The 13,446-nt window shown below is 33.8% G+C and overlaps 1 protein-coding gene across 7 annotated transcripts in view; it reads right to left on the bottom strand.

Moving 5' to 3' along the window:
* CAST (calpastatin) overlaps positions 1-13,446 on the bottom strand; it is a 142,405-nt gene that overhangs the window by 2,947 nt on the left and 126,012 nt on the right. For all 7 annotated transcript variants that reach the window (XM_044662667.1, XM_044662634.1, XM_044662642.1 and 4 more), the window contains 7 exons: positions 9,857-9,949; positions 7,654-7,758; positions 5,747-5,839; positions 4,130-4,165; positions 3,742-3,840; positions 1,669-1,725; positions 242-311 (listed from right to left, as the gene is read on the bottom strand). In XM_044662667.1, the coding sequence (XP_044518602.1) occupies positions 261-311; positions 1,669-1,725; positions 3,742-3,840; positions 4,130-4,165; positions 5,747-5,839; positions 7,654-7,758; positions 9,857-9,949 (534 nt within the window). In that variant the 3' untranslated portion in view covers positions 242-260. The remainder of the gene's footprint in view (positions 1-241; positions 312-1,668; positions 1,726-3,741; positions 3,841-4,129; positions 4,166-5,746; positions 5,840-7,653; positions 7,759-9,856; positions 9,950-13,446) is intronic.

Below are 13,446 nucleotides of genomic sequence, written 5' to 3' on the forward strand. Positions count from 1 at the left end.
TTCTTTAATAGGCTGGCATGAGATTTTAATGTGTTCTATTTAATTAAATAAGGATGTTTAAATATTTTTGTAACAGCATTCTCCAATTAAGAGGTACTTCCTGAAGAGAGATTGATCAGGATTTAAATGACCAAACATCTATTACATGCAAGGGGTACCAACAGATGAATCAAGTGTGCCACATGTAGCTTTCAGGTCCAGTGAAAAAATGTGTATTGTAGTTGGTTACAATTGAATTTACCTAAAAGGAGTCTGAACTTTTAACTTGTCTTATCTCCATCGGCTTTTGATCTGGAGGATTTCTCTTTAGACTGAAAAGAAAGGCAAAATGATCAATAGGAATTCTCTTTCTTCTGTGTTAAAAATAATACACTGAATCAAAGAAATGTAGAGTAGGTCTTTTGGTATTTCAGACTTGGGGAGGGGAATGGCTAAAAGAATCATGTTTTGAATTTTTTAAGGGAAAGAAGTGATCATACTTTTATTATTGTAACATACAATTTGAAATTGAATAAGAAACTAAATGTTTACTCTGTTTAGGATACAATTCACATTTAGCTATCCTCCATTTCTCTTATCTTTTGAAATACTTCATTGGCTATAAACACATTACAAGTACAGGCAGGTGTCTGACTTATTTTAAAGCATTCTATCACGTCTAGAATAGTTTTCAACTTCATGCTATTATTTCCGAAACTGAGAACTTGTATCTGATTATGGCATGTTGATTTGAGAAAACACATTCTGAACTAAAGAAATGTCAGAGAACTTAGAATTCATCTAATGTAGCTTTCTTCTCCTTTCCTGAATGTGTTTGGTAATAGGGAGTTCATTATTCCTCCCATCTGTGGAGAGCTCCAATTATCTTATTTTGAGCTCAAATATTTGTCCCATACTAATTTCTCTCCAGTAGTCATTCTGGCCTCACAAGCAACAGAAACTAAGTCTATTTACTTTCTCTCCCATGAGAAAGCCCTTCAGGTTATTTGAAGATGCCCACAAGAATATCATGATGTACCTTGCCAAAGTTCTTATGAAATAAAAACAAACTGTAGTGTTCTCTTAATCTTTCTTTCTAGTAACCTCTGTCAAAACCAGGGCTCCAAAAAGTTATTTTCAACAATCACATCATAAGAGTCCAACATGAATGGGATCTTTTGGGCACTTCAATTACTATCCTTCTTGTTCATGTATCTCCACTCCTTGAAGAGGGAGTTGCATCAGAGGATTTCTAGCTGTGTAAAGTAATTCTTTGGTAGTTTGATATGACACAAAATAAGTAAATTGATTTATGTGGACTTGTCATTTTTATTATATTGATTCATCCTTCTCATCAGCACTTAATAGTTCTCCAAATTACTTAGATCTTTTAATTTAGAGTTAGATATTTAGTCTTTATTTGTGTAAAGAGTGCTTCATAATTGTGTTCATGTAGTTCTTGTGTGTGTCTTGGCAGGTAGATGCCTAAGTGTAAGGGTAAGGAGGGGACTAATTCGTTCTCAAGTGCTGAGTCACTTCTCTTTAAAAATTAACTTCAAAAAAATTTCTTGACAAGAGGAAAATTGATCTACCATTAAGAAACAGATCATTAATCACTTAAATTTCAAAAAGGATCAGCAGCTTTGTCAGGGCTTAATTGCTAGACCTGTTCTTCTGCTTATTTATTACCTTTGATTTTCCACCATTCTTAGGTTTAGTGCTAGAAACATCCTTTTCATCTTTTTTCTAGAGGAAAAAGAAACAAATATTATATAGTCATTATTATTGCCAGACTAAGAAGTAATCACTGTTCTCAATCAAATTAATTCAGGTTCTTCTTTTCTGCATATTATCTCATTTTCATTACAAATAAAGGACTAATTTAGTATGTTTAACTGAAATCTAGATTTTTCATTTTGAACACAAGAAAGAAGGGCATTTTCCCCACCTTCCCTCTCTACAAGAGCTGCCAAGTGGTAGTGCAGTAGAATAAAGAAAGTATTGGACTGGGAAGGAGGAGATATCTATGTTTTAGTTAGAGCTTTGCCATGACTTTTCTTTGTATTGCCAACACAGTACAATACATGGAATATAGTAGATGCTTAATAAATGTTTACTGAAGCAGAAGAACACTGTACACAGTAACAGCAATATGGTGGGATGATCAACTGTGAAAGATTTAGCTATTCTCAGCAATACAATGATCCAGGACAATTCTGAGGGACTTAGGACAAAGAATGCTCTCCACCTACTGAGAAAGAACTATTGGAATCAGAATGCAGATCAAAGTATGCAAATTTTCACTATAGTTTATTGGCATTTTTATTTTGGGGTTTTGGTTTTATGATGAGTTTTCTCTTATAAAAATGAACAATATGGAACTATATTTTATATGATAATACCTGTATAACCCAGATTTAATTGCTTACCAGTTCCATGAGGTAGGAAGGAAGGGAGGGAGGGAGAAAATTTAGAAAACTTATATGTAAATTTGTTATTACATGTAATTGGCAAAAATTTTTTATAATAAAAAAAGAAAGAAAAAATGTCTCCTGACTAACAATTAAAGTGGCAGCTAAGTGCCTCAATAGATAGAGCGCTAGGCTTGGAGTAAGGAAGACTCATCTTCCTGAGTTCAAATCTGACCATGAACACTTACTAGCTCTGTGACCCTGGGCAAGTGACAGCCCTATCTACACAGTATCCTCACCTTTAAAATAAGCTGGAGAAGGAAATGGCAAATGACTCCAGTATCTTTGTCAAGAAAACCCAAAATGGGGTCCTGAGGTCAGATGTGACTGAACAAAACAAAAATTGCCACTGACTAGCTCTCTATAGCCATGGATAAAAGAGATCAGAGATAGGGGTACAGGACCTACTTGTACAAAAATATTTATAGCAGCTCTTTTTGTAGTGTCAGAGAATTGCAAATTGAGGAGTTATCTATCACTTGGGGAATGGCTGTGGTAGATGGTGGTAGTGGAATAATATCGTACCATAAAAAATGACGAGCAGAGTGAGTTCAGAAAAACCTAGAAAGGTTTAAATGAAGTCATGCAAAATGAAGTGAGCAGAACCAGAACAGTGTATACAATAATGGAAATATTGGATGATGATCGATTGTGAAGGACCAAAACAATTATCAGCAAAACAAGATTACAAGATAACTGCAAGTGACTCATGAGAAAAATACTATCCCCAGCCAAAGAAGGAACTATTAGAATCTGACTGATGATCATCTTTCACTTTACTTCCTTCACTTCCTTCTTCTATTTCCTTAATTCCTCTTATTGCATGTGTGATATGTGTCTTCTGTCATGGCATGGGGAATATGGAAATATGTATTGCATGAAAGCATTGATACAACCTATAACAGACTATTTATTGACTGGGGGAAGGGCAAATTGCAAGAAATTATCTGAATCATAAAATAGCAGAAAAAAATAATTGTCAAAAGTTATTTCTATGCATAATTGAAAAAATTAACTTAAGAAAAAGAATGAATCAGAAAAATCAGCAAAGATCCCAAGTATCTTATCTTCCAGTGGAAAGTTATTCTTATTTTCTGTTTAAGATTGTGTATACTTTAGAGCAAGTATCTTTCTTCACTGAGAATGAAACATTGTTTTTCTTAGGGGAAAAACCTTACAAAATTTCATGGATACCAAAAGAACCCTTAAGCTATCTATCTTTTATTCCTCACTTTCACCACTAAGCCCCATGACATGAATGATTTGAAAATTGGGGGAAAAAATAACTCGCCTTTGTTGATTTCTTTGGACCTTCTGAAGATGGAGTCTGGGAACAGTTGTCAAACCCTTCTGAGAGTTCATCAATGGGGTCTCCACCATCTTTAGAATTCTGAAATGAAAATTTCTACTAGTAAAGGTATATGAAGTGTAAAGGTCCTTCTATAACCCAAAAAAGCAACAATTAAATTCCCATAGCAAATCTGTTGTTATTCACCATGTTGTCTAGGTGTTCTTCCTAGTGAAGATGCTGAACTAGAGATTAACACATAGCTTTCTCTGGTATTTTCTTTTCTCTTACATTTTATTTATTTGATATAAAAGCATCACAATTAAAGTACACTATCCCATAATCCCAGCCAGACAAATTCAATAGAGAAATACGGTACTATAATTTTTACCTTGGGATCCTTGGGTGGTGGCTTTACTGGTTTACCCTTAAAAACAAGATAAATTGCTCATCAAATATACTTTCACAGATGTTCAAATTAGAAAACAGTCAACAACTGAAGCATATAAAAATCAAAATGAGAAAATACTTAACAATTGGAGAATATAACTCCCTCCCAAATCCTTAAATAATCATCTCAGAAATGTACCCTGGAAACATGGAATCCAGACTGAAAATAATTCATTCTTCTACCTCTTACTCTTTCTGTCATCCATGTCAAATACAAAAATATTAAGGTAATTATCAACTTTGAAAAATCTATTTTTATTTTTAATTAAGGTAAAACACTGATATACCTAAAAGGAATAAGAAAAATGTTCCGTGGAGTAGAAAATGAAGTTATTTTTCTTATTTTGTCTCCTTTGGTAAATTTGAATGTGGGTTTTTGTAATTCCATAAATGAGCTAAATAACAAGAACATAACAAAAATTAAAATCAGAAACTTAAAAAACAGAGGTTTACAAAGACTGGGATAAATAATAGGTATGTTAAAAACTGTATAAACAAGGCCATGGTGGCATGGTAAGTGCATTAAATCACATATTTTTTGCCAGAATACCAGCAATGGCCACACAGGGGCATCAAAGAGCACATTTTCTAGCTAAAAATGTTTCCAGAGAAAGACTGAACACTTGCTTGAGTATTACAAAGCCTAACAGGATATTCTGGCTCTGACACCAGTTATATTTGTTTTACTGGGTCTCAAATGCATAGCATATGGGTGTAATTTTGTATTTACCCTTCTCAGGATTCTGTCTTAAAGAGTGATTTTCTAATGAAGTCTCAAATATAGGCCATTCAGAGACTGGGAGGCAAGCCAGTCTGGCCTAAAGTCAGGAAAGACTAGGTTAGAAATTCTGTTGTCAACATCTGAACCAAAAGTCTAGCATTTTTGCTTTTCCGATGTATATGCATCTTGATAGGCAATTGGACAGGTCATCTGATTTTTGAATCCTACTTTATCTAACATTCTTTTTCTTGCAGCTTTAACTTTGGATAATGAATCAGAAGGTCTGTCCCCATATCATAATTTCTTTATCTCTCTTCATTCGTTTCCTCTCTCCCCACTTTTTTTGGACTAGAATGGTGACTTTATTGATTTGGGGAGTTCCTAATGAGGAAACTTCTGCCAGTTCACATCTGCAACTTTTACACAATAGTGGGATAGTCTTACCCAGTTGACAGGGTCACTGAGAGTTGAAGGGACTTGCCCTTGACAGCCAATATATGTCCAAGGCACGACCTGATTTTTTCTGATCAAGATTTTTCCTGATCAAGAGGCCAGTTCTCGCCCTACTCTTCACAACATCCTCATTTTTATGGGGATTAAGTGACTTGCCCAGGGTCACACAGCTGGGAAGTGTCTGAGGCCAGATTTGAACTTAGGACCTCCTGTCTCTAGGCCTGGCTCTCAATCCACTGAGCTACCCAGCTGTCCCCTCATACATTTTTTAAAAAGCACTTTCCACATACAGTTCACTTGAACTTTAAGTGAAAAATACAAAAATTATACCTTAAAGTAAAAATGTATCATCCTATATTTTGGGAACCAAGAGGGGCCACTTACGTCCTTGTCATTATCAAGAAGATGCCTATAATCAGGAGGGATGGTGTCGTCTCTTTCTCCTAGTTTATCTCTATGTTCAGCTTTAGCTTTTTCCTAGAAATATTGAGCAAAAAATCACAATCAATATTTGTTTCTTTTTTCATGGAGTACAGCCTGAGTTTCTGAGCATTTATTGCATTTTTGGTAAGATGAGGACAAGCGGCTTGTTTTCAATTGTTTTAAGCTACTGAAGATCATATATTCAATATAACATGGAAAAAATGTTTATCATTATCTATGGAAGCATTGTATTTGAAAATAATTTTAACATATCTACAATACCCCCTTATAACATACTCAACCAGTGGTCATTCAGCCTCTGCTTCAAGACTTCCAAAGAGGGGGAATGCACCACCTCTAAAAGCAAGCTATTCCATTTCTGGATACTTTTAAATAGTTTTTCCTGACATCAAGCCTTAATTTGCCTTTTGGAGACTTCCCTCCATCGCTTCTCTTTCTGCACTCTGGAGCCAAGAGGAATGGATCTTATCCCATCAGCTCTCTATCCACCTTTGGAGTCTTCTTTTCTTCAGGCTAAATATGTCCAATTCCTTTAAACAATTCTCCTATGTCATGTCATGGTGGCCCCCTTCTAGACTCTCTCCAGCTTATAAATTTCTTTTTTTAGACCTTGGTGGCCAAAACCAAATATATTACTTTAAATGAGGCTTGACAGGCCAGATTATAGGAAAAATCATCACTTCCCTGTTCCTTGGAGCTAAGCTCCTCTTAAGGTAGTACAAAATTGCATTAGACTTGTTTGGCTGCCTCATCCAATTCATATGGTGTTTCTGGTCCACTGATACCCTCAGATCCATTTCAAAACAATTTTTTCCTCTCCAGACCTCTGCTATCTTATATTTGTATAGCTGATTTCTGTACTTAATTTCAAATCTTTACATTTATCTCTGATTAGATTCAGCCCAATGTTCTAGTCTATCAATACATTTTTTGTATTGTCATTGTGTTAGGAGATAATGAAATAAACATCTAGAAAGTGCCTAGTACGTGCCAGGTACTGTGCTAAACACTTTACAAATATTATCTCATTTAATAGTAGCTGTCTTTCCCAGATTTGGGTCATCTGAAAATCTGATGTGCCTACTCATCAAGATCTTATGTATTTATCTAAACTATTGAACACAGAGTCAACAAAATTCAGATCCTTGGGGTACTCCACTTTCAAAGGCACTAAACAAGTTCTCTTTTGAGTTTAAACTTCAGACTGTTCTGAATCTATATGAATGTATTATTATTTAATCTATTTCTCTCAATCCCTTTCACAAAAACAGTAAGGGATACTTTATCATAAGCCTTGCTAAAATCTAGGTAACCTATATCCTCAGCATTCCCCTCATCAGTGTAAATAATCTTGTTAGAAAAGGAAATGTTTTTTTCTGATATGACCTGTTTTTGATGAAGCCATAATAACTCTTTGTAATGATTACTGCTTGTTTTTGTAGATTTTCATCATCTGTCTCTTTAATAATATGTTTGGGAATTTTGCCATGAAGTTCATCGGACTTACTTTGCTTTAAAAAATATCTCCAGTATAATATATTTGGCACCATTGACAGATAAAATGAATAAAAACGCTTGTCAACAGAGTATTTATTTAATAATGACATGTTAACATACACCCCTCTAATTAGGAGACACTTTTAAGTGTTTGGAATCTGACAGCATTTGGGAATTGATCCATATTTACGGGTTAGAAGATAGAATTCTACTACTTTATTTCTTGTATGGAAAAAGATCTCTAGACAAAATAAGTAAGTGACCTTGCACATTTCAGAAATTCTTTTCCCTTTTTTTGTAGAAAGGATAAATGTTACATCAAATTATGTGTCATTATTTTATTTTCTTACCTTTACTTTATCCTCCATTGGCTTGTTGTCATCAGGGTCTGATTTTCTTTCCCCAAGGGTTTTAGAGAGCTCATCTAATGCATCATCAAGCCCCTCATCTTTTTGCTAAAGAGGGAAAACAGAAATTAGAAAAAAAACCCTCCATATTAACATTAACTATACCATAGACAGGTAGTCTAACCCAGAGGTGCTGAATGTTTTTCCATAAATAAATCTATTTATCTTCAAAGTAAACAATTAAGTGGTTCAGTGGATAGAGCCCAAGACATGGAGTCAGGAAGACTTCCTGAGTTAAAAATCCAGCTTCAGACACTTACTAGCTGTGTGACCCTGGGCAAGTCACTTAATCTCCTTTTGTCTCAGTTTCCTCTATTATAAAATGGGAATGATAACAGCACCTATGTTGTAGGGCTGTTATAAGGATCAAATGAGATATTATTTGTGAAGCGCTTAGCACAGTGTCTAGTAATCATTATCTTCCTCCTCCCTCTTCCCTCATCCTAACACTTGGCTATGGCGGGACCCAGAAATAGGGGAGTAAGAGGAGATATAAAACACAGTGTGCTACTGACAATGTACAGCAGTACCCCTGTGATCTCCCTTGAGGAGGCAGGCACCTTGTAGGTTCCTAACATTAATATCTTCCTTTCCAAAATATTCCCAAATCATATTGGAAGAGTGTGACATCACAATCTATTAAATAAAGCCTATAGGACTTTACATCCAGTTGTGTAAACTGTGCTCATTTTATTGCAGAATGTAAAAGGTGATTATAAAGATGGATATGAAAACTCTTCAGTAATTTCACCTCTTCCAAAATTCAAATTGACAAACATTTATTAATAAGTCCACAAGACACTGTGCTATGTGCTGGGGAGATGGACAAAATGAACATTTGCCACCCTCAGGGAACTTATAGTCTACTAGGAGATATAACATGTAAATACTAAATACACAGTTGTTTTCTAAGGCAGAGGACTAATAACTAGGGAGGAATTAGGAAGCATTGTAAGTAGGAAATAGTAGGAAGTGCTGAAGCATCTAAGGGGCAGAGGATAAGAGTGAGAGCACTGGAGGCATGCCATTGAAATGGAAGATGAATTTTGGGGAAATTTGAGGCCATTTTGGGGAACTTAGCTAGTTTGGCTGAATACAGAGTGAATGAAAGGGAGTAACATTAAGTAAAGTTTAGAAAGGTAGGTGGGACCTAGTAGTCTGTATCCCAAAGAGATCAAAGATAAAGAAAAAAGACCTATAGAAATCTTTATAGCAGCTCTTTTTGTATTGTCAAAGAACTATAGGGAGGGGTGCCCATCTGTTGGGGAATGACTGAACAAGTTGTGGTATATGAGTTTAATGGAATACTATAGAGCTATAAGAAATGATGAACAAGATGATCACAAAAAACTTGGAAAGACATGAAGTGATGCAAAGAGAAGTGAGAAGAAGCAGGAGACTGTTGTACATGGTAACGACAATAAATATGATCATCAAGTGTGAATAACTTAACTATTCAGCAATGCAAAGATCTAAGATAACTCCAAGGGATTCATGACAAAAAAAGCTATCCACTGCTATAAAAGGAATTGATGGAGTCTGAATATAGATTGAAGCATGCTATTTTTCACTTTATCTTTTCCATCAGTTTTTCTCTAGTGTAAATGATATGTGCCTTCATTCACAAGAGGATGACTTTGGAAATAAGTATTATAAAATAACATGTGTACAACCTATATTACCTGTTCAATAAAATCTCTAAAATGAGAGGGTTGGACCCAATGCCTCCAAGTGCCCTTCCCATCCTAAACCAATGATCTATGAATTAAGAGACCCCAAATATAGAATTTTCATTCATGCTTTTAGGTCACATCAAAAAGAAAAGAAATATAGGTGATATCACTTTTTCACAATTCCAAGAAAAGCAACACACAATGGAAAAAATGGGTAAAATGCATTATCTAGGAAATAAAAGCATAGAAAAGTCAAAAATTCTTTCTGTATTACCCAGAACAGGAAATGTAGGACATTACTTATGGGATTTAATTATAATGGAGGATCTCTGCCACCTTAATAAAGGAAGCCTTAACAATCCAGAATTAGCAGGCAGTTGATCTTTTTAAACACATTAACTGGTAGGTTTCTTATTCCCTCCTTAGGAAGGATTTTTGTTGAAGAAAGAAATCAAAATTTATGTAGTACTCACTGAGGCATCAGGTGGATTTGCAGAGCCTGTTGGAGGAGCTGTGGAGTCAGCCATCACAGTGGCCTCAGTAGAACGTTTCTTGTCTTTGGGTTTCTAAAGGAAGCCAAACATAAACCAAAAGTTTATTGCCAAAGGTATTAGTTATGAGACATTTAAAAGCTGAAGAAGAAATATTTTTATCATATCATTGAACATATTCAGCAAGTAGCCAAGTTCTAATATTTCTAAGAATTTTATCCCTCTCTCTCTAGACCGTCATCACTTCTCACCTAGGTTATTGAAATAGCTTCCTGATTGGTTTCCATGCTTTAAGTCTCTCCCTATCTTCAATCTACTCTCCAAAAGGTTGCCAAAATAATATTCCTAACGTCTAGGTCTAACCAAATTATTCTCCACCTCAGTAAACTTCAGTGGTATATACTGTAAAAGTTCCTTTGTTGGGCATTTAAAGCCCTTTACAAATTGGCTCCAGTCTACCTTTCCAGGGTTATAGACTCCCTCACAATCTAGCCAAACTGGATTTCTTGATTTCTCATATAACATTGCATCCTCTGGATACATGCCTTTAGGCTGTGACCTCCAAAACCCTCCCTTCCCACCTCATGTTTGTTTATCTACTAATCTTCTAATCTCTAGTTTTGACTTTATTGAATGAAGAATTCATGCAAACTTGGAACAGTCATTACTTGGTCAAGAATCATTATTCACCAGATGGTCATTCAACCTTTGCCAAGCTTCCATCTAATGCAGTTCTATATTTATATGCATTATCAGTGTCCCTTCTGATGGTGCTGTCCCTTCAAACTACTCAGCCACACACATAACCATAGGAATATTCTTTGGCAAAATGCAAATGTAAACTTCTCCCAATAATCTCAATGTCCTCCACAATAAAATATTAATATTTATATAAAAAATTTAGAGCAGGTTTTCTTAAATTTTGGTGGCGATGTGGCCCTCTGATTGTCAGTTTGGTGAAACTTTTGTACTGCTTTAGAATATTATGAATACATAAATAATTTACCTGAGGGAACTAATTATTATTGAGATAATTATAACATTTTTTTCAAATTTTAATTTTTTTCCCAGATTACATATCAATACAATTTTAAATATTTGTCTTCTGATGTATTGTAATCCATTTTGTCTCCCTCAATTCCCACTCCTTACACCTCTCCAAGAAAGCAGGTAATATAAATTGTACATAAATGATCATATAATACATATTCTCTGTTTTGTAATGTTGTGAAAAAAGACACATATTGCTTATACTAGAGAAAAATTCATGGAGGAAATAAAGTGAAGAATGGTAATCTTTTATTCTGCATTCAAAACCTGCCAGTTTGTCCTATGGTGATGATATCCTTTTTCAACATGAATCCTTTGGAGTTGTCCTGGATTCTTGAATTGTTGATAATAGTTAAGTCATTCATAGCTGATCATCATATATCATTGTTGTTACTCTATACAGTATTCTCCTGCTTCTGTTCCCTTCACTTTGTAGTACTTCATATAAATCTTTCCGTTTTTCTTTGTAATCATCTTATATGTCTTTTCTTATGGCACAATATTATTCCATTACAATCATATATAACAACTTGTTCAGCCATTCCCCAACTGATGGACATCTCTTCAGTTTCCAGTTCTTTGCTAACACAAAAAGGGCTACTATAAATATTTTAAAACATATGGTTTCTTTTCCTTTTCCTTGATCACCTTAGGCAATAAACTTAATAGTAGTATTGCTGAGCTAAAAAGTATACAGTTTTATAACTCTTTTGAGTATAATTTCAGATTGCTCTCCAAAATGGTTGATCAGTTCAGTTCCACCAGCAATGTGTCAATGCCCCTATTTTTCCATATTCTCTGAGACATTTGCCATTTGCCCTTTAGCCAATCTGACAGGTGTGAGATGGTAACTCAGAGTTGTATTGATGTGCATTTCTCTAATAATTATTTAGAGCATTTTTCAGATAGTTATAAATAGCTTTGATTTCTTCATCTATCTATAAAAGATATTTATTCATATATTTTGACCATTTATCATTAAGGAATGGCTCATATTCTTATATATTTGACAAAAGTCTCTCTATATATTAGATATGAGACTTCTATCTGAGAAACTGTCTATAAAATTCTCCCCTCCAATTTGTTGTTTCCTTCTAATTTTGGCTACATTGTTTTTATTTGTACAAAAATTTTTCAATTTAATGTATTCAAAATTCTCCATTTTAGATTTCACAATGCTTCCTATCTCTTGTTTATTATTAAATTCTTTTCCTATCCATAAACCTGATAGGTATTATGTTCCCTGTTCTAGTTTGCTTATAATATCTCCCTTTATAGTTAGGTAATGCATATATTTTGATCTTACCTTGGTAAATGATGTAAGATATTGGTCTGTATCTAGTTTCTGACAAACTGCTTTCTAGTTTTCCCAACAATTTTTATCAAATAGTGAATTCTTATTGCAAACTGCTTATTGGATATCTATCCTGGTCCACTGATCTATTTTTCTATTTCTTAGCCAATACTGGATAGTTTTGATAATTATTGCTTTATAGTATAGTTCAAAAAACCTCCTTCTTTAACTTTTTCCCCATTATTTCCTTTAATATTCTTGACCTTTTGTTTTTCCAAATGAATTTTGTTATTATTTTCTCTAGGTCAATAAAATATTTTTTGGTAATTTAATTGGGTTGGCATTGAATAAGTAGATTAATTTAGGTAGGACTGTCATTTTAATTATATTGGCTCTGCCCACCCATGCACAATGTTTCTCCAATTATTTAAATCTGACATTATTTGTATTAAAAGTGTTTCATAATTATGTTCATATAATTTCTGGCTTGTTTTGGAAATTATAGTCCTAGCATTTTATTCTATCTATGTTAGTTTAAATTGGTTCTCTTACTCTCTCTTCTTGCAGGATATCGTTATGGTATATAGAAATGTTGACTATTTATATGGGTTTCTTTTACATCCTGCTAACATGCTAAAATTATTGATAGTTTCAATTAATTTTTTAGTCAAATCTTTAGGATTTTCTATATATATATCATATTATCTGTGAAAAGAGTTTTATTACCTCTTTGCTCATTCTCTTTTCTTCAATTTCTTTTTCTTTTCTTATTGCTATTGCTAGTATTTCTAGTACAGTATCAAATAACTTTGGTGATAATGGGTATCATCCTTGTTTCACTCCTGATCTTATAGGAAGGTTTCTAAGTTATTATTATATATTATTATTACATTTAGTGTTTGCTGATTGTTTTAAGTATATACTTCATATAAATTTAAGGAAAAAATCCTTTTACACCTGTGCTTTCAAATGTTTTTTAATAAGAATCAGTGTTATATTTTGTCAAGACTTTTTTTCTACCTACTGATATAATCACAACTTTCCTTATCTTTTTGTTGATGTAATCAATTATGTTCATATTTTTCTTATATTAAGCCATCCTGTTTTGTTATAATCTATAATCTTATATAGTATATATCATATATCTTATATATAGTAGTCATATATCTTATATATAGTAATCTCCTGGCTAATGTTTTATTTATAATTTTTGCATCTAGATTCACTA

Source organism: Gracilinanus agilis, chromosome 1, assembly GCF_016433145.1.
Source record: "Gracilinanus agilis isolate LMUSP501 chromosome 1, AgileGrace, whole genome shotgun sequence".
Lineage (NCBI taxonomy): Eukaryota > Metazoa > Chordata > Mammalia > Didelphimorphia > Didelphidae > Gracilinanus > Gracilinanus agilis.